We start from the raw sequence: 21,015 nt of genomic DNA on the forward strand, positions 1-21,015 counted from the left end.
AGTGTTATGAATGATGATGTTGTGTGCACAACAGGTGTTCCCTTCTGGCTCTCCCTGCCCAGCCCCTGATGTCCCTAGAAATAACTGGGGCACCTTACATGAAAAGGATGAGGGAGAGAAAGGAGACTGGTGGGAAATAGGAAGGATTAGGGGCTAATGAAAGGGCAGTGGAGGAACCTAATCTCCACCTGCTCCCAGCCTGGCCAGAAGTAGGTGTGGACAGCAGCTAGGGGCTTTGCAGAAAGGATGGAATGTGAAGTGGGGTGGGGTTGAGGTGTGGAGTTACCTAATTGCTTCTGAGTGCGCCTGGCAGGTGCCTCAGATTGAGGGAGATGGCTAACAATGCCCCCCTTCTCATTGTGGGCCAGATTCTATCAGGGACCCAGAGCAAGGAAGATATCCAGCACTAACCAAAGTCAGCTAGCCCAAAGAGGTCCCAAGATAGGACACCTGGGTAACTCAGTCGGTTGAGCAACTGCCTTCAGCTCAGGCATGATCTGCAAGTCTCAGGATGAGTCCCACATCGGGCTCCAAGCTCCATGGGGAGTCTGCTTCTCCCTCTGACCTTCTCCCTTCCCATGCTCTTCTCTCTCTCTCTCTCTCTCAAATAAATAAATAAAATCTAAAAAAAAAAAATAAGAAAAAAAGAAGTCCCAAGATAGCCCAGGGATGGGGACATAGGATGCCCACAGACAGGGAACCTGGGAGAGCCCTGGGCAGAGTGCCCTGAGCTAGTCCAGGGGTTGTTTCAGTCCCCACAGACCCCATCAAGTCGTGAAGATATGGCCACACAGGCGTGGTGTGCTCTCAAGCAGATGTGGCCCTGGTTCCTTCTCTTAGATAGTCGTTGACAATGTGGCCTTTGCTCTATTGGAGTTTCTGACAGCTGGACAAGAATAATCCCTTAGATGTGATGACCCTTGACAGTCCATATGTCTCCTTAGATCTTCTCTCCAACTGCACAAGGACAGGGCAAGCACTGGTAGTCCCATTGCATAAATGAGGCAAGTGACTCTCAGAGATGTCCTCTTGAAAGGGAGGACTCATAGGGGCATGGGGAGCCAGGCCAGGCCTTTTAGGCAGGTCTAATGGTGGGATATCAGGCAGCATGACAGAAATCAAAGGACAGGGAAATCTTCTGGGCTTCCTTCATCACCTTGCATACTTGGTGGACACCCCTCACTGATCAGGTGTTTAAAAACCCAAGTAACATTAAAAAAATCCAAAAAACCAAGAAACACCCTCACTACCCCCCAAGACTGTGCTTATGCCCCACCTCTTCCTTAGGGCCCAGGGAATGTGGGATCCCAAACAAAGACCCTCATGTCCTCATGATCCCAGCGATGAGAAAGCAGGCAACAAGGTGGGGGTGCTCAGCCCTTCCCCATATTGAAGGTGCAGGGTCAGCATCACATGATAGGACTTGAAAGACACCAGGAAAAGTAGTGTCAGCCCAGTAGAAAAAAATAGACCTTCAGCAAGGACGCAGCCTGTCTCTTCTTGAACATGGACACTTGGTGCAAAAGGCTGTGAGTTTCCCACCCCCACAAATTAAACGATCTCTGCTAGCTTAAACAAGTCCCCAAGTCTTACCAGTCAGAGCTGGATTTAGGGGGTGCCTTTTGCAGAACGCTAGGTATGGGGTCTCTTCATTAAGGAGATGGGAGATTGATGATGAGAGAGAAAGGTGCCTGCAGGGGGCAGTCTTCATTCCTCCTGAAATCCCCCCTTTTCTCTGGAGGCCTGGGAGCATGGGTGGGGATTTGAAAGGCACTCAGCCTGGGCTCCAAAACCCTCTGGCATGCTCTCCTGTGCCCACCTGCCCCCCCCAGACCTGTCCCAGAGCCAAGCACGGGACCTCACTTAATCCCAGTTATGTAATATGCAATCCAACAGTTGGCCAAGGAGGAGGTGCCTGGAGCCACACCCAGAAGTGGGGGCAAAAGGCCCCAGCTGGGTAGGGCCACAGATGAGGCTCGGTTTCTGCCTGGAGTAGCCCCCACTCCTCCAGCCTCACCCAGACACCATGAGTGGCCGAGTCGGAGACCTGAGCCCCAAGCAGGCAGAGACCCTGGCCAAGGTGAGAGCCCCTTTCCTTGAGCCCCAGAAGAAAAGGGCAGAGGAGAGGGGGGAGGGGGGGACGGAACCCTGCCCCACTCTGTTGGCTTAATGTGTTTTTGACATTTTCTCTTTACCGTCACCTTACCCAGGGTCATGTTCCACAGCAGCCAGTGATATCAGCTCTGTCCAGGGCAGGGGTTGAGGGAAAAGTACCACATCCAAGCAGTAATAGTGTGTGTGCCAGATCAAACTTGACTTCTTTTGTGGGAGACAGTATCAGAGAGCTTTACCGACAGCTGATCCCACCTCAGCCATTCCTCCCAGGCCCCTTCGGTGGAACCCGAGGATGCTAATGGTTTGCCCTCTAATTCTGTTTCCCCTCCTTCCCGAGGACCCTGAAAGATAACCTGTCTGTAAGGGTGAGCGGGACAGAGCAGGGTGAGTGGTCAGCCCCACAGCCTATGGGGAGGAGAACATGCAATCACTAACCACGCTTTTGTAGAAGATGGGATGAAAAAAGGCAGAAGCCTTGGCAGGCTAATACACGGAAAGAACTATGAATGCACTCATACTCCAATCCCCTTACCCACCCACCCACACAGTCAGTCATTTATCCTTTTTTCTTCTAACCTCCCACCCCACCCCCTCAACCATCCATCCATCCCTCCTCCTGTCTCTTCACCCACCAATCTCTCTTTCCTCTATTCCCCCATCTCTCCCTCCTTCCATCCGCTGATTTCTCCTTCATTCTTTTTCCATCCACCCACCCACTCAACCATCCAAGACTTCATCCATCCATCCTTCTTTCTATCCATTTACTCAGGATCTAGCCTTCCTTCCATTCATCTGCCCGTCTACCCATATACCTGTCTCTCATCCTATCCATCTGTGCACCCATCCTTCCATCGTCATGGGCCAGACTGCATGTGAAAGAGAAGTGATGATGAAAACAATTATTGAGTCTGGGGGCCAAGGTTCAGTGCAAAAGCCGCTTTAACCAGCATCTCCCTTCCCAGTTCCGAGAAAATGTGCAGGACGTGTTGCCCGCCCTGCCCAATCCTGATGACTATTTCCTTCTGCGCTGGCTCCGAGGTGAGGGCAGAGGTGGGGGAGACCAGGGTGAGGGGCAGTGAGAGGGGCCTGGTCCTAACCGCTGCAGGACAACTCAAGGCTCTCAGGATCCAATCACACTGTCTTGCTTCACATGCTCAGATCCAGGAGAGGGGAGGGCCCTACTCGGGAGGAAGGAAGGAAGGTCCTACCCGGGCCCCTAGTGCCATGCATAGCTCCTCACAGTCCAGGACCAGGACAAAGTGACTACAAGGCAGCCTCTCTCCTGCCTCACACCTTCCTTCCATCTTCACACAGCTCGGAATTTCGACCTGCAGAAATCAGAGGCCATGCTCCGCAAGGTGAGACCTGTCTAACCATGTTTGATAGGGGATCTGGGTTGATGGAGATCTGGGGAGTGTTTTGTGGGGCGCAATCCACACCTCCAGCTCCCATCTCCACCCCCTCACTGAAGGTGCTGGGAGCCCAGCGGGGCCTTACCTCTCCTCTCCCTTTCAGTATATGGAGTTCCGGAAGTCCATGGACATTGACCACATCCTTGATTGGCAGCCCCCAGAGGTGAGCCAACCCCTCCCCCAACACCCCAGTCTTTTACAGACATAACACTCAAGCAGCCTCTGGGTCACTGGAGAACATGGGTGAAGGGCTGCAAGCCTGAGAGGCCCGTGGAACTGCCTGCAGGCCTCCAAGCCCCTCTCCTCTAATAAATATGAACCTTCCTTGTTGCTTATGAGGTCCTGGCCTGAGTTAAAACTTTAACTGCATGAATTTACTTAGTCATCACAACTCAGTGAAGTGGATACAACTGTCCCTGTTTTACAGATGCGGAGACTGAGGCCCAGCAAAGGTTAAGCATGCTACCCAAAGTCCCACAGCCTCAAAGTCGAGCTGGGATTTGAATTCACATGATACTGGCTCTTCACCACCACAGATAGCTTGTGCCTCTGAGCCCTCACCCCTAGGGCCTTGATCAAAGCATCCTGTCTGTACGGGAAAGAAATTTAGCCCACCAAGTTGCTGGAGAGAACAGTCCTACCACTGGAACTCTTAGTAAAGCAATGGCCATAGTTTCATTTGTAGAGTGTGAGTTCTGGGCCAGGCACTGTGCTTTACCAATATGATCTTGGGGACTTTCCCTAAGGGAGGGATTAACCAAACCATTTTACAGAAGAGAAGTGGAATGGGACTCAGGAAGGGACTGTCACTTTTTCAAGGATGCACAGCAAGGATGCAGTGGTGTCTCTATTTGGACCAAATATATTGACCTTCAGAATCCATGTTTTCCATCACTAAGCTCAACTTTTCCATTAAGAAAAGTTAATGGTGGGGCGCCTGGGTGGCTCAGTGGGTTGAGCCGCTGCCTTCGGCTCAGGTCATGATCTCAGGGTCCTGGGATCGAGTCCCGCATCGGGCTCTCTGCTCAGCAGGGAGCCTGCTTCCATCTCTCTCTCTCTGCCTGCCTCTCCATCTACTTGTGATTTCTCTCTGTCAAATAAATAAATAAAATCTTTAAAAAAAAAAAAAAAGAAAAGTTAATGGAAAGGGACGTGGGAGATGTTGGGGGACAGAATTAAGGAGCCAAGAGGCCTTCAGCCAGACCCAGTTGATGCCTGGCTTTGCCATGTACTCTCTACAAACAAGGTATTCCCCCCAGGGTCCCTTAGTTTTCTCACCTGGACAATAGTGCCATTCTTCAGGGAAGGGGCAGTGCTTATAGCACGCTGTGTGCAGGCTTGGGTCATCCAGGCCAGCCAAGTATGGGGGTCTCTGGAGAAGTGCATAATGCCAAGTTCTGTGTATCTTTCCATGCCCAGGTGATCCAGAAGTACATGCCTGGTGGCCTGTGTGGCTATGACCGGGATGGCTGCCCGGTGTGGTACGACATCATTGGGCCGCTTGACCCAAAGGGCCTCCTCTTCTCAGTCACCAAGCAAGACCTGCTTAAGACCAAGATGAGGGACTGCGAGCGCATTCTGCATGAGTGTGACCTGCAGACAGAGCGGGTAAGGCCCAAGCTGAGTGAGGTGGGCAGCTGGGTGCAGGTGAGGCTGCCAGGGGACAGAGACCCAAGATCACACACACTGTGCTCTCTGCTGTCACAGTCAGAGGACTCTGGGGTCAAACCATCTCAGCAGCTCTGCTGCTTCTTAGCTGTGTGGTCTTGGAGAGTCATGTCTCCGCTCTAAGCTTGTTCCTCACCTACAAAACAACAATAATAATAAATAATGGTTGCAAAGATTAAATGAGATAATGCAAATGTATGGCCCAGCACACAGAGCCTCATGCACATTTCTCAACAATGCTAGTTACTTTTATTCCTTTTGAGTCTGCTGTCCCTTCTGTTCAGATAACTCTATCCCCCAGTGCATCGCTACCTCCCACACTTCCCTTGGCTCTCTCCCTTCTATCGTTCAGGTCCCAAACTTAGATGTCACCTTCTCTGAGGTCCCTATCTGGGTTAACATGTGTCCCCACAGCTCCTGTGCTGTTTACTTGCAGCACTTACCTCGGGACTTATAGCGACCTAGTTGCTTGTCAGTCTCTCCAAGCAGAATGTGAAGCCTTTGAGCACAATATTATAGGTTATACTCTCCATGTCTGACACAAAACAGGTGTTTAATAAATATCAATTAAGAGGGTGCCTGGGTGGCTCAGTGGGTTGAGCCTCTGCCTTCGGCTCAGGTCATGATCTCAGGATCCTGGGATTGAGCCCTGTGTTGGGCTCTCTGCTCAGTGGAGAGCCTGCTTCCCCCCCCCCTCTTTCTGCCTCTCTGCCTACTTGTGATCTCTCTCTCTCTCTTTCAAATAAATAAAATCTTTTAAAAAATAAATATCAATTGGACTAACTGAGGGATGATTGGATGATTGAATTGTAGTATGAATGGATGGATGGGTGGGTCAATTAATGGATGGATGGACAAACGGATGGATGGACAGATGATAAATGGATAATGCATGATGGATGGATGGATAGTTAGATAGATGGATGGATGGGTAGGTGGATGTGTGGGTAAATGCATTCAGTTTTGTCCATTTGTTCCTCTAAGGACAGAGTAGGGGGCTGGTAGAATCACTGAGGGGTCAAATGCTAGGGTCACCAGGTCCCAAGTTCTGAGCCTGCACCCTGAACCTTGGAACTAGTCTTCGCTTTTATTCTTGCAGCTGGGAAAGAAGATTGAGACCATTGTGATGATATTTGACTGTGAGGGCCTGGGACTGAAGCACTTCTGGAAACCTCTGGTGGAAGTGTACCAAGAGGTGAGGAGAAGGCCCCATGGGTGACTCCTACTTTCCTTAATGATGAGCTTGGTCTGCTGTGACCTTGTTGCTCACTCAGAGCCAGGATTTGATAAAAAGTGGTGGACTTTCTGGGCTCTGGCACTGCAACGCAGGACCTAAAGGGCCTTAATGTGTTTTCCAAAAGACAGGCCTCAGAGTCAACACTGTACTGAGACCCTAGAGGCCACCCTCTGCCAAATCTTCCCAGTTCTGTCATCCCAAGCTCTGTGACTCTAGCAAGTCACTTCATGCCTCCATGCTTCAGTTTCCTTGCCTACAAAATGCAAATACCGGTATTCTGCATTTCAAAGGGATGTAGGGATATTCCAGTGGGTTGATATATAAAATGTGTACACAGTGCTTGGAAAATTGTGAAGATTTAATGAACAATAGTTATTATTATTGCTATACTACTATTACTATAAGATTTACTCTGAAAATGATTACTATTAGAGTGTGGTTGTTAAAGTCTGAAGTGAGAAACTCTCCTCCGGAGGCCAGTGGAGGTGATGGAAATAAAGGAAACCCTCCTTAGTCCTTTGGACACTCCAGAAGGGAGATTGCAAAGGCAATGGGGGTAGGAGAAGATGAGGTGTGGGCTCTGATGGGGTCTTTCTTGGTTCCACAGTTCTTTGGCCTCCTTGAAGAGAATTACCCGGAGACCCTGAAGTTCATGCTCATTGTGAAAGGTGTGTGACAAGTGACTTCACTTTTTTGTGCCTCAGTTTCCTCATTTGTACCCTAGAAACAATAAAAGTGCCTTCTTCCCTGGGTAGTAGTGAGGCAGGTTGGTTGCTTGGCTGCATGCAAGTCACTTAGAACACCTGGAATAAAGTTAGTGTTCCATAAATAGTAATTTCTGCGGTTGGCCTTACTGCAAGAAGAGGCAGTTCCAATACTAGCTCTTCTAGGAATCCTCTCTCATTTCTCCCACCCATGTTGATCTCTCCATTGCCAAACTGCCTGTGACACTGAAAGCTGGAGCAGCCAAGTCTGGCCTTTCCTATCTGCTGTCTTCTAGAGGTCTCTAGTTGTCTTGTGTGTGTTCATCCTGGTTTTTTCCCTCAGTTGTTCTGCCCAAATGGATATTTGATGGTTGGCTGGTTAATTGGTTGGTTGGTTGATTATTTGTTTAGTTGGTTGTCTAGTTTATTGGCCAGTTGGTTGGCTGTCTAGATGAATGACTGGTGGGTGGTTGGAGAGTTAGTTGGTCAGTTAATGATTGGTTGATTGGATAGTTGGATAGTTGTTGGATAGTTGGATAGTTGTTGGCTTAGTTGACTGAGGGACCAGCTAGCATTTGGGTTAGTTGGGTAGGTGATTAGCAAGTTGGCAGATTGGTTAGTCAACTGGCCAATTTGTCATTTAGCTGAAACTTGGATGGTTGGTTGGCTGCAGAAGGCAAGTAGCTGTGTTTTTTAGTTGGTTGCTTAATAGGCTGATGGGTTTTCTGGTTGGCTGATTTGTTAGTTTGTTGTTATGACTATTTGGTAGATTGGCTGACTAGTTGGTAGTCTAATTGGTGGCCTGATTAGAAGGCAAATTGATGGGCCATTTTCTTGCTTGGTTGATTGCATGATTGACTGGGTGGCTGGTTAGTTGGCTGCCTGTTGTCTGGCTGACCAATTGTGGGGACGGTTTGGCAAGTGCAGGACATTTTCCAATTCATGAATCCTCCATATTATTGGCTATGACTATTACAGAGAGAGTGTCACAATTTTTTTCTCCATTATCTTTGTATCTCTCCAGCTACCAAACTGTTCCCTGTGGGCTACAACCTCATGAAGCCCTTCCTGAGTGAAGACACACGCAGAAAAATTATAGTATTGGGAAGTAAGTAATTCTAGCTCTATTCCCTGAGCACTGTGCCTCCTGGAGTCAGACATTCCTTCTCAAAAGTAAAGCGAAATATATTTTACACTATAGAGTCTACCCAGTTATCTCTGGAACATTCCATGTCCTTGGTGACTGAGGCCTCACACCTTCTCCTTATTAGTTTCAGTTTGGTTGATAGGCAGCCTCTGGGCTATAGGCCTCATTTTCCTTTCAATCCTTATCACCTCAGTGCTTCTAAAGGCAATGTGGGCTGAGTAGGATAAGGAAGAAGATCAGGAAGAGGAAAAGGAGATGTGATTCAGGGAAAGAAGTGTCAACAAGAAGGGACTGGATAAGTGAATAATAATGCATCTATTTGATGAATTACTAGAAAACCATAAAAGATGAATTGATACCAAGGGAAATGTTATTAAGTTTTTAAAAGCAGATTATAAAGTGGAGTGGATAGTATCATCTTCCTTGTAAAAACAAAAATAAATTACTGGAAGAAAATGAAACAAAATGTTGATTTGTGGATGGCAAGAAATCAAGCATTTTTTTTTTACTTTTTGTATTTTTTTCTGTTTTCTAAAGTTTTATAATAACATGTATTACTTTTATAAGTAGAAAAATATCATTATTTTTAAAAATGATAAGGAGGGGCATCTGGTGGCTCTGTGGGTTAAGACTTTGCCTTCAGCTCAGGTCATGATCTCAGGGTCCTGGGATCGAGCCCCACATCGGGCTCTCTGCTCAGTGGGGAGCCTGCTTCCCCCTCTATCTCTGCCTACTGCTCTGCCTGTCAAATAAATAAATAAAATCTTTAAAAAAATAAAAATGACAAGGAAAGAGAAAGAAAGAAGAGATATAGTTCTTAAACTCAAGCCAATGAACTTGAACTTGGAGCAACCTCTTGCAAGTAGAATGGTCAGATCATCAAATCAGGAGATCTAAGAATCTGGGAAGGTAGAGTCTTACAAATCCTTGCTTTCTTTCTCTTCCTGATACTTGAGTCTCTGTCTCTGCCCAGTTCCACAGGGATAGGGAGCTAAGTGGATCACAAGGTGGCCCCCCCCAAATCCTGTAGCAGTGTGGGTAATGCCATACTCCAGGTACAAGTCTGGGGCTCTGTCCTACTGGTGGCACACAGGGCCCTGTGTGTTTGGCCCTCATGTGCCAAGCATTACGGTCTTTGCTTTTATCCCACTGGAGGCAAGGAATATCCCATGGCCACAGTGGGGTTGGTGGTGGGTAGGGGAGATAGCCTGGATTGTCATAAGACCCAGAATGCTTAGAGTTTTGCACAGGGCATGAAGAACAGTATTGAGCATTATGGCTTTAGTGATTAAGCAGCACAGAAAGGGAAGGTCTATTCAAAGGCCCAGGGCTATCCATTTCCCACCAAGAGGTCTGTCTTGAGTATGCCATCTATATGCTGTATGGCCGCCAACACGGTTTTTTACTTCAAAGGCTTTAAAGTCTCCTTGAGACAATTAGATGATTCTTATCTTCACTACTCAGGACTGGAAGACCCTCAAAAATGTGCAAACCCGTCAGCTCAGGAAACATTTTTCCATAGCAATACAATGCTGGATGACACTTCCTACAGCCCAAGGCCTGAGAGAGGGCTGACAAGTCCCCTCCACACTTTAACCCCTCTGCCCACAGGCAACTGGAAGGAAGGTTTGCTGAAACTCATCAGTCCCGAGGAACTGCCTGCTCAATTTGGAGGGACTCTGACTGACCCAGATGGGAACCCCAAGTGTTTAACTAAGGTACAAAGAACCCCAGACAGGAGAGGGGAGAGAAGTAGAGCTGAGTTCCTTTCTCACCCACTCATTCATTCCACAAATTCTCCACAGACATGGAGAGACCCCTGTGAGACAGGTACTGAGCTAGACAGTCCCAGCCTCCCTATCACCGGGCTCTCAGCAGCTGTGCAGGCAAACAAGAAATGAGGAAAATGTGACTCTGAGGGATGAACTGGAAGGGGAGGTTTCCAGAGGAGGGTCAGGGAAGCCAGGTGGCAGGTGGTGGGAAGGTGGCAGTGGGAGAGGACAGGGTGAGCAACATACTTCCAGAAGATGGTGAAAGCATCTCAGGCAGGAGAAACAGCATGAATTCAACAGCACAAGCAATGCCATGGTCAAAAGAGTGAAGCAATCCCATTCTGTCCTGTGTCTGCAGATCAACTATGGTGGGGAGATCCCCAAGTCCATGTACGTGCGGGACCAAGTGAAGACTCAGTATGAGCACTCAGTGCAAATCAATCGTGGCTCTTCACACCAGGTGGAATATGAAATTCTGTTCCCAGGCTGTGTCCTCAGGTAAGGGCCTGAACACCAACCCATTTCTGGCTGATCTTACACCCTCAGGGTCCCACAAGAATGAGTAGGACTTATCCCCCTCCCGCCCACCCAGGTGGCAGTTCTCCTCTGATGGTGCAGACATTGGTTTTGGGGTTTTCCTGAAGACCAAGATGGGGGAGCGGCAGCGAGCCGGGGAAATGACAGAAGTACTCCCCAGCCAGCGTTACAATGCCCACATGGTGCCTGAGGATGGGAGCCTCACCTGTGCAGAAGCCGGTGTCTGTAAGTCTACCCTGGCTGGGCCTCAGCTCTGGAAGGCTGGAGCCACCTGTCCCATGGTTTAGAGGAGGAAACAGAGGGGCAATGACTCTGCTACCCCAGGAACATACAGCCTAGGTTAGTGTAATTCATTCACACAGTTGATCATTCAGACTACACTCTCGGGCATTTACTACACACCAAAAGCTAGTGACACACATGCCTTGAAAAGGCTGAGAGTACTTGGGCCACAGGACACAGACAAAGGACAATAAGGCATTTCCCAGGCAGAAACTGGGGTTCTGAGAAGTAAGTCAACTTATTCAGAGCCACACAGCTGAGTGTGATGTCAGGGTCCCACCTCAGTCTCATGGTAGCTGCATAACCCCAGGCAAAGCTTACCAATCTGGACCCTTGGTTTGCTCTTCTGTGAAGCAGAGGTTACAACCTCTGCCTCTTGGGTGATTGTGAGGAAGTAGAAGGTATACACTGGTCTCACTTTATCCAAGTGGGCTGGGAGGTCTTTGACATTCCCAGCTGCCCTCCCACCCCCACCAACCCCTATCATGCAAGTGTCCAGGTGTGGAGATAATGGGACGCAGTGGCCATTGTTCTCATTGCCAACTCATGCAACTGAAGTCAGGCTGGGCATGCGCCAAGAGGAGGTCAGTGTCTGTTTACAGACATGGCTTAAGAGTGACAGTTCCCATGGGAAAGGGAAAAGGAGTGGTGGGAACTTGGCCCAGCTTAGTTAACATAGCCGGTAGAAACAGAGCCTGTCCTCCCTCCTGTAGCTGGGGTAGAGACATGGGGAATGTGAAGCCAGGCCTAACTATACATCTGTCCATCTGTCCCCCCAGATGTCCTGCGCTTTGACAACACCTATAGCTTTGTCCATGCCAAGAAGGTCAGCTTTACGGTGGAAGTGCTGCTCCCAGACGAAGGCATGCAGAAGTATGACAAAGAACTCACCCCTGTCTAGGCAGCTTCCTCACTTCTCTGAGACCCCAGACCCTCTCCTTTTTCTATCTATATCCTACCACCCTTCCTTCCCTCAGAAACTGATCACTAGTCTTCTTGACTCTGTGAGATTAGTCAGTAAAGAAAGAGCTGCCTTGAGGAAGACTTATGTGCTGTGGTCAGATCAGGAAAGGCATAGTTTTTGAAGGATGCCAAGATTGCATAAGAGAAGGAAGAAAGGTGAAAGCAAGAGGTGACATCACTGAAACCCAAGAAATCACAAAACGAATCCTTACCTTTTGTCCTCACTTCTCCTAAGGCATTTGTGTGTGTTCAAATTTCTACGCTATGAGCTATGAGCCATTTGGGTTACAAATACATCTAAATTCTTTTTTACTTCTACTCCTTATACAGTAGATGCTCAATATATACTTGTGAACTTGAATGAGGGTAGTGAGCAGGGTAATTCACGGGTGTACATTTCAGCACCACGGACAGAGGCCAAGCCCACCCTCGTTTCTGGGAGTACCTGCCCCCTCGGGTAGGTAGGACAGGCCTCCATAAGACTTTGTCTGACTCCCGCCACATAGCTTTCCCAACCCATCACTCCCACCTGTACCCACTTCCCTTGGAACTCACACCTTATATTTTAAGCAATTAAAGAAACTTTACTGAAAGCCAAAGAGGTCCTATCTGGCTCTGGCTGCTGCCTGTTGATAACAATTTAAAAGTCTAGGCTATCATCTGATGAGTGCTTTCTTGCACACCACACATGGTGCCAAGTGCTTTATGGGTGTTGCTCATTTCACTCTCAAACCTCCCCCGGGGGCCACTTCTCATGACCATCTTATGGATAAGAAAAGGAAGGCTCAGAGAGGTAAAGTCACCTCTAACATATAGTTCTTAAGTGGCAGATTCAAGCCCTAGGGTTTGTTTTTTCTTTACTCCAAAGACATTGTTTTTAACTGTCTATAATTCCACTTCCTCAGACCCTACTTTCACAAAGGAAACAAAGAATGACTTATTTGTCCTAGATCTTCCACTAGAAGTGTCCTGGGTGTCATCCTTTCCAATCCCAGTTTGTGGACAAAGTATGTGTTATGTCCATTGGGCAGCTGGGGTAATAGAGCTCCCCAGTGCTCAATTGTATATTGTTAGTCCAAGGAGATTCACAGCAAAATGGACTAGGCCTTTGCCTCTAAGCCATGCACCCTGTCCACTGTTCACATGGCCTCTGAGAAGCATGACCTCCTGACACCCTCCATGGCCCTGGGTGACTGAGGGAGAAGTCACATCTCCAGAACATTCCTGCTCCATCCAAGCCAGAGACACAGAGACACTGGCTTGAGCCCTAGGACCTCTCGCCAGGAGGTTCCGAATTACACAGAGAAGGTGGGTAGGTGGAAACCAAAGGCTGACTGGTCCTTGGGAATGAGCTGCCCAGGACCAAGGCTGCTGAAGTGAGCCACAGTGGAAGGCCTGTCTTCCACTCAAGACAACCAATCAAGCAAGTGTTCAGCAATGCCTAGCACTTTCCATCTGCACTTATGGGCACAAGATTTTATCTCCATTTTATAGATGGGAACCTGAGATCTCAGAAGGCACTGGCCTGGTTTCCTTTGGCCTATGGGTGGGAGAAATAGTCTTGAAGTTAGGGCCACCCTCCCCCACCTGCTCACTTGCACCAGATTCACACTACTGTAGCAATTTGCCAGAATAAGGCTCTCAGAAGTGGGGAAAGTGAGGGAGGGAGGAGAGGGTTGTCAGATTTATGGGGGGAAGAGGCAATATGTGGAATGTACTTAAAATTTATTGTTTATCTGAAATAAAACTTAATGGGGCATCCTGTATTTTATCTGTCTACCCTACAAATGAGGGAGAGAGGAGGTAGAAGCAGGGAAGAAAGGGAAGAGGAGGATGGGCTCATTCTCTTGGAAGACTGTGGTAGCATCAGCAATGTGGGTCCAGGGGTCCCTGGGAGTGGTTGGCCCAGCATCTCTGGTGCAGGATGGAGGCGGAAGGCAGCACTACCCTTGTCCCCTGCGGGAAAGCCTCCTACACTGCAGCAGGCTCAGAAGGAGGATGAGGGGTGGACCCTTTACACCCTTGAAGCTGAGGCAGCCGTCAGCACAGGATGCCGTCATTTGCTCGACCTCCTCTACTGCCACTCAGAGAGCTCCCTCTGAGCAGAAGGGTACTTGCTACCAGGAGCCTTGGCCAGGGCTGAAGCCAAGAACCACAAGTTCTTGAACCAAGTACCCCTCTCCATCTGCTGATGGCCAGCCATGGCAAATCAGCTCCTACTCTATTTCCACATCAGTGGGCAGGGAAAGAAGTTATTAGTATACCCGTCATAGGTCCTGTCCCAAGCAGAGGAAGATGCCTCATGGGACAGGGGAGCCTGGGTGGCCTTCGGCTCAGGTTATGATCCCAGGGTCCTGGGATCGAACCCTGCATCAGGCTCCCTGCTCGGCAGGAAGACTGCTTCTCCCTCTCCCACTTCCCCTGTTTGTGCTCCCTCTCTCACTTTCTCTCTCTCTCTCTCAAATAAATAAAAACCTTAAAAACCAAACCAAATAACAACAGAAAACCCACCATGGGACAGAAGAGGCAGTTGTGGGCGACCGGATGGCCCACAGCCTACCCTGCCCCAGCCACAGTTTCTTCCTGGCCCCTGACTCACTACTTTGTCTACCCTCCCAACCCAGGGGCCGTGCCCGTGGCAGATGCAGTGACATCCATTGGCCACACAAGCTGTGGGCTCCTCAGTAATCCCTCTCACCTGGTTCTTTGTGGATGGGAAGAGCCAAAAATCACAGCAGTCACGAATAGAGCTCTCCCACTTAATCAGTTGTCAGCTGCCGGTGGTCCAGACAGAAAGATGTGCTCAGGCAGGGAGGTAGGGGGAAGACAGTCTGCCTGGGGAAGAGGCCCATCCCAAATCCCAATTCCTGCATGGCCCTATTAGCTGGGTGACAGCAGGCCATCACTTGACCTCTCTGGGTCCTCCTCTCCCTGGTTTGACTATACCAGGGAGAGGCCACCTACATTTCCAGGGTAAGGATTCCTATAGTACAGATGAAGCACCCCATTATAGGTGGGGCCTTCTACCTCTCCCGCTGCCCAGCTTTCAGGACCCAGAGCCCGCACATCATGGCAGCAAGCACTTTCACTTTGGAAATGCAGCCCCCCACCCCCTGTCAACCTCCAAGATCCAAAATGGGGGAGGGCTTTGCCTGGTGTCTCACAGCTTGAAACAAAGAACACTCACCTATAGGAGGAAATGTAAATACAGATTTCCAAGCAGGCTCAGAGGGTCTTGTCCAACTCCAGACACTCACCAAGTAGGGATATATAATCTTGGAAAAACACCATGGTCTAAGGAAGAATCTGGGACACCAACACCCACTGAGAGGTTCCTCCTCCACTGGCTCCCATGGTCAGTGACACAGCCTGCCGGTATAGAACGACGGTATAATTCATGTATCCCCCACCAGCTCGGTGGGAAGCTGGGCCAGCCTCTGAGCCCTAGGCCATTGCAAGCCCTTAGAGCAAAAGAAAATCCTGATTCTCCCTATCCATGAGTATTTCCTCACTGTAGCTCTGGTTTGGAACAAGAACAGACAAATCCTCAGGTACTACAATAGGGCCCTGGTTTCCTTTGTTTCTCAAGTTTCCCTGGTTTCCCAAGTTACAACTTGGCCTGACAGTAGGTTCTATGTAGCTGTTAACTTTCTTTTTTTAAAAGATTTTATTTATTTGACTGAGAGAGACACAGTGAAAGACGGAACACAAGCAGGGGGAGTGGGAGAGGGAGAAGCAGGCTTCCCACTGAGCAGGAGCCCGATGCGGGGCTCGATCCCGGAACCCCAGGATCATGACCTGAGCTGAAGGCAGACACTTAACGACTGAGCTACCCAGGTGCCCCAACTTTCTTTTTTTTTTTTAAAGATTTATTCTTTCTGACAGAGAGAGGGAAAGGGAGAAAGAGAAAGGGAGAGAGAGAATAAGAGAGAAGCAGACTGACTCTCCGCTGAGCAGGGAGTCCAATGCTGGGCTCGTTCCCAGGATCCCAGGATCATGACCTGAGCAGAAGATAGATGCTTAACTGACTGAGCCACCAGGCAACCCGTAGCTGTTAACTTTCATAGGAGAACACAAAAACATGTTCTCCTATGTAGAGAAATGTGCTAATATCAAGAGGGAGGCAGGGTGCCTGGGTGGCTTAGTCATTAAACATCTGCCTTCAGCTTGGGTCATGATGCCAGCATCCTGGGTGCGAGGCCCTGCTCAGCGGGAAGCCCACTTCTCCCTCTCCCACTTGCCCTGCTTGTGTTCCTGCTCTCACTATCTCTCTGTCAAAATAAATAAATAAAATCTTAAAAAAAAAAAAAAAAGAATGAGGGACAGACATGAGTTCTATAATGGCACACAGAATCCTATTTTCTAAAACACTAACTTAGCATATGCCCGAGGATTGGTAATTCTGTTCTATACACAAACAAGTAATGCTGAGAACAGCTCTTAAAAGGAAGACAGCAAAGAGTCAAGTGTAGAGTGTGGCTCTTTATAGACATGCACTTGGGAAATTCCAGTGCCATCTTGGGACACCTACCACGCAGTAATAGTTGTCTATCATACACCGGTAAGTCCTGTGGTGACCGTGTCTTAGGAAGATACTTATGAAGGAAGGAATCTCTAAGTAGACCCAGGCTTCCTGCAACCAGAGGGACAGAAGCCATGGTGCACAGATTCCCTCCCCCATAATCATATCTATCAAGCTCTCTCTGGGATGAATGGGCCTTCCCAAGCTTCACTGGAAATCCTGTAGTTTCATCTGCTAAATCTGGAGACCTGATCAGGGGATCTAGCACCCCTCTCTGGGCTGACTCCTCACCCCCAGCTCTGCCCAGAATAGCCCTGGGGAGGGAAGCGGAGTAACAGGAAGAGAGTCCCCAGACCCACAGCTGGGCCTGAGTCGCGGCCCTCACCTCACTCTCTTCCACTTCACTGATGAGCACAAAAACTTCCAGGCCGAACTACAGTGTCTAATCTTGCCGGGACCAAGGGCCAGATCTGGGGCTTTCTGAGAGGCACCTGGCAGACAGCCGGCATCTGGAGGGACCATTAACTCAGACACTGGCCAGAACAAGTTTCCTGGGAAGCCATGAGAGACTTATACTCCAGGAACTTCTTTCCCCTGAAAGCCCACATTAAATAATGTCCACCCCATTCCTAGAGCTCAGGGACCATTGCACTTAGCCTGAGCAAAGAGCAAATGCTAGAAAATCAGCTCCAACTGACAAGACTCTAAGGCTGTGGCAGCCTCTCGAAGCTTGCACCCTGGCTGGGAAGGACAACCCGTCCTTTGCCAAACTCACAGCCCAGGCGGACATGTTCAGACCCAGACATGTTCCAAACAGGCACAAAAAAAGGCTGGTCATCGGCAACCAAGCCCAACAAGACAGACCTCTATACCAGGTTACACCAATGGTCCAGTGAAGCAAGACTCCAGGGTTGGGATAAGCCCCCTGCCCTCGCCCTCGCTCCCCTGCAGCCTCACAGACCCTCGGTTGAAGACAAAAGTGTATATCCTCTGGGTAGTTCAGGTGCTATCTCCGAGAGCCACACACTCATCTACAGAGTTTCATGGCCCAGTTTGACAGCGGTTGGATGCAGGCTTCAAGAGTCTGCCATGAGCCTTCTACATAGGGAGGGGATAAGCCATCTGAGGGAAGAGAGGGAAGAGGGTTATTCCCAGCAAGTAGTATGGTCACCTCCTAACAAGCATCTACCACATGCCTTGTAGGCGGCAACCATAGTTCCATTTATTCCTGAATGGTCTGAGTAGTGTTTGCTATACCCATTTTATAGGTGAGATGATGGAGGCTCAGAGAGGTGGTTGAACTTCAGTTCTCCTACCCTGGTCTCACCTACCAAATGGGTGCACCCCTGTGCTACCAAGGGCTGAAGACTGAGGCTCAACACAATGGAACAAAGGGCTCACACTCTGACCTCCTTAGGCAATCCTCAGGGGTTCACAGTCCACTCCCACCACGGCTACACACACCAGGCTGAGACTCACCTCCAGTACCTGGAGGGTCACCTACATGGGGTGGGGGTCCCAGAGGATGGTGCCATTTGGAGAGCTCTGTGGGGTCTATGACGGCTGCAGAAGAAGTGTTCGCCTCCTCCCCAAGGAGCAGCCTTGGCTGGATGACTGCCGAGGACGGGGCTTATAGATCAAGGCAGAATAGTGGGTTCCCCCAGCCAGACTGAAGGGCAAGCTCTGGGCAAGCTCCCATGGGGGAGGCAAAGGCAGTGGGAAGGCCAAGGAGAAGCTGCTAAATAAATAAGCTTGATCAGCACTGAGTATCATCATAGCTGCTACTAGGGGCAAATTCATACATGCCATGTGAACTGCACAACCACTTCTGTTTTACAGATGTGGAAACTGAGGCAGGAAGTCCTGTTATCATCTGCCCAAGGTGCTTACATGCAGCTATCAGCTGCAGAACTCAGATTCAAAATCCCAAGCCAGGGCTCTTCTGGAAATATTTAATGGCTGAAATTTTTATATGGCAAGACTCAGAAGATATCAAACGACATTAAAATGAAAGCTGAGGGGCACCTGGGTGGCTCAGTGGGTTAAAGCCTCTGCTTTCAGCTCAGGTCATGGTCTCAGGGTCCTGGGATCGAGCCCCGCATCAGGCTCTCTGCTCAGCAGGGAGCCTGCTTCCTCCTCTCTCTCTGCCTGCCTCTCGGCCTACTTGTGATCTCTGTCTGTCAAATAAATAAATAAAATATTTTTTAAAAAATGAAAGCTGAGTTTACCTTATCCTCTCTCTGCCAGAAACGTCTTTTCATCTGTGTGAGCAACTGCTTAAAAGACCACTCATCCCGGCATAGGCCCCAGTGAATTTTTTTTTACCATTTGGGCTGACCACATTGCCACACTGTCTCAGGAGTTATCATCTCGACCCAGGGGGCCTTGGGAAGACCAAAGACCAGAAAGGAGTTTTAGGGATTTATGTGTGTGTGTGTGTGTGTTTAAGAATTTAAGGTGGCTCAGTGGGTTAAGCCTCTGCCTTCGGCTCAGGTCATGATCCCAGGGTGCTGGGATCGAGCCCCACATCAGGCTCTCTGCTCAGCAGGGAGCCTGCTCCCTCCTCTCTCTCTGCCTGCCTCTCTGCCTACTTGTGATCTCTCTCTTTGTCCAATAAATAAATAAAATCTTTTAAAAAAAAACGAATTTAAGGTATTTGTTTAGTATTTCCGAAGTTTTTACTGAACGACAGGCTCTGCCTTAAATGCCCAGGGTGCAGAGTTGGGGTGGGCCTCTGCCCCCCAAGTTGGGCCTGGCTGGGGAGCCCAAGCAGCAAGAAGCAGGATTGCCCTCAAGTCCAGGAGGGTCCTGCTCAGCCTGGGACAAGGCTGAAAGGCTTCCAAGAAGCCCGGTGAAGGTCACAAAAGAGGAGCTGTCCTCAGCTCTCAGCTGGGGGGAAAAAACAAGAGACTCCAGGGCTGGAGGCATTGGGAGGTGAGGCCAAGGGTTGAAAGGCAACCAGCACAGCAACTCATAGGCCATTAGGAAAGAAGTTCCCTCCTCCAGGTATGCCCAGGATGTCTGGCTCCTGCTGCTACTCAGCAGGACAGCGTGGGACAAGGTATCCTCGAGGAGACTCACCAGGTACTCTGCTGGCAGCTACAGCAAGACCAGAGCAACACACAGAAGCCCCCCTGGGGTGCATAATGAAAAGAAACATGACCGGTCCCTACTGCCCCCCCGCCACAAGCTTCCTTAAGTTGGCCAAGGGGGGACTGGAGAAGGAACCCCTTCACCTGGAGCCCATATGGCTAGTGGGGCACGGGCCAAATATGTCCATACTCCCCCATCCACCTGCTGTGCCTCCTGATTTTAGAAAGGACACCAAAGTCCTCCTGACTTATGAGGATTTAATAAGGCTAGGGAAGAGTTAATGCTGACAGAAGGCTTACCGCACAGGGGGCTTCATTTTCTCAGCTGTAGGATGGTGATGGCGCCTATTGCTTTGGCTCTTACAGACGTTATGTAACACAAGGCTTAGTGCAGGGCCTGGCATACAGCAAACCCTCCCTCCAGGTTTTCCGTGGGTGTCTTTCATAACTCTTGTCCAAGGGCTGGGGAGAGCGTGATGATGGAGGATGCTGTACAGCAACATGATCCTGTCTGGGAGGAAAAGTCGAGAAGTATGCATGGGGCAGATGCCATCAGAGCTGGACATTGAGGGCACTCCTGGCCAGTGGCATGGCTTGTGTGGAGGCACGGAGGCTAGCGCGCAGGGCACATCTAGGGAAAGGTGAGGTGTCCGCGGAGGCAGGAATGCTGGTGCGCCAATGTGTCCTGGTGAGAGATAAGCCTGTCAAGGCCTGGAGGCTCTGACTGCCAGGCGGAGGTGTTCAGATGGGATCCTGCAGACTGTCAGGAGTCACAGAAGGTATCAGAACAGAAGGCCCCTGGGGAGATTTCAGCCATCAGCATGATCAGAAGACTGTTTCTTCATCATATCAGGGAGATATGAGGAAGTGGTGATGCAACATGGGGGCTTAAGTGGGTAGGAGAAGAATAAATGAAACAAGATGGGACTGGGAGGGAGACAAACCATAAGTGACTCTTAATCTCACAAAACAAACTGAGGGTTGCTGGGGGGAGGGGGGTTGGGAGAAGGGGGGTGGGGTTATGGACATTGGGGAGGGTATGTGCTTTGGTGAGTGCTGTGAAGTGTGTAAACCTGGCGATTCACAGACCTGTCCCCCTGGGGATAAAAATATATGTTTATAGGGGCGCCTGGGTGGCTCAGTGGGTTAAGCCGCTGCCTTCGGCTCAGGTCATGATCTCAGGGTCCTGGGATTGAGTCCCGCATTGGGCTCTCTGCTCAGCAGGGAGCCTGCTTCCTCCTCTCTCTCTCTGCCTGCCACTTTGCCCACTTGTAATCTCTGTCAAATAAATAAATAATATATATGTTTATAAAAAATTAAAAATTAAAAAAAAAAAGAAGACTGTTTCTTCATGCACTGGGCATTTAAGGAGGTCCCAAGATTTTCATACAAATAAAACCCTCAGCTGCACTCCTTGGGATGGTCACCTCTGAATAAATTCTTAGGAGTGGAATTCTTGAAGTATCTAATTGGCATAATTGATATCTGGGTTGGCTATCAGGTGGCGATTCAATCATTTGTCCTTGAAGGAGAGGTCTTGACACATTAATAATAGCCAATGTCT

The 21,015-nt window shown here is 49.4% G+C and overlaps 1 protein-coding gene across 1 annotated transcript; it reads left to right on the plus strand.

Annotated features, from left to right (window-relative positions):
* The first annotated feature begins 1,935 nt into the window (after positions 1–1,935).
* On the plus strand, positions 1,936–13,603 carry LOC122903262 (SEC14-like protein 3). Its single transcript, XM_044243918.1, has 12 exons — positions 1,936–2,080; positions 3,078–3,153; positions 3,430–3,473; positions 3,631–3,690; positions 4,947–5,135; positions 6,295–6,390; positions 7,040–7,100; positions 8,161–8,244; positions 9,895–10,001; positions 10,414–10,553; positions 10,648–10,817; positions 11,654–13,603. The coding sequence occupies exons 1-12, from the start codon at positions 2,027–2,029 to the stop codon at positions 11,773–11,775; spliced, it is 1,203 nt and encodes a 400-aa protein (XP_044099853.1). The 5' UTR covers positions 1,936–2,026; the 3' UTR covers positions 11,776–13,603.
* Positions 13,604–21,015: the final 7,412 nt, after the last annotated feature.

The sequence above is a fragment of the Neovison vison genome, chromosome 3, assembly GCF_020171115.1.
Source record: "Neovison vison isolate M4711 chromosome 3, ASM_NN_V1, whole genome shotgun sequence".
NCBI classification, from domain to species: Eukaryota; Metazoa; Chordata; class Mammalia; order Carnivora; family Mustelidae; genus Neogale; species Neogale vison.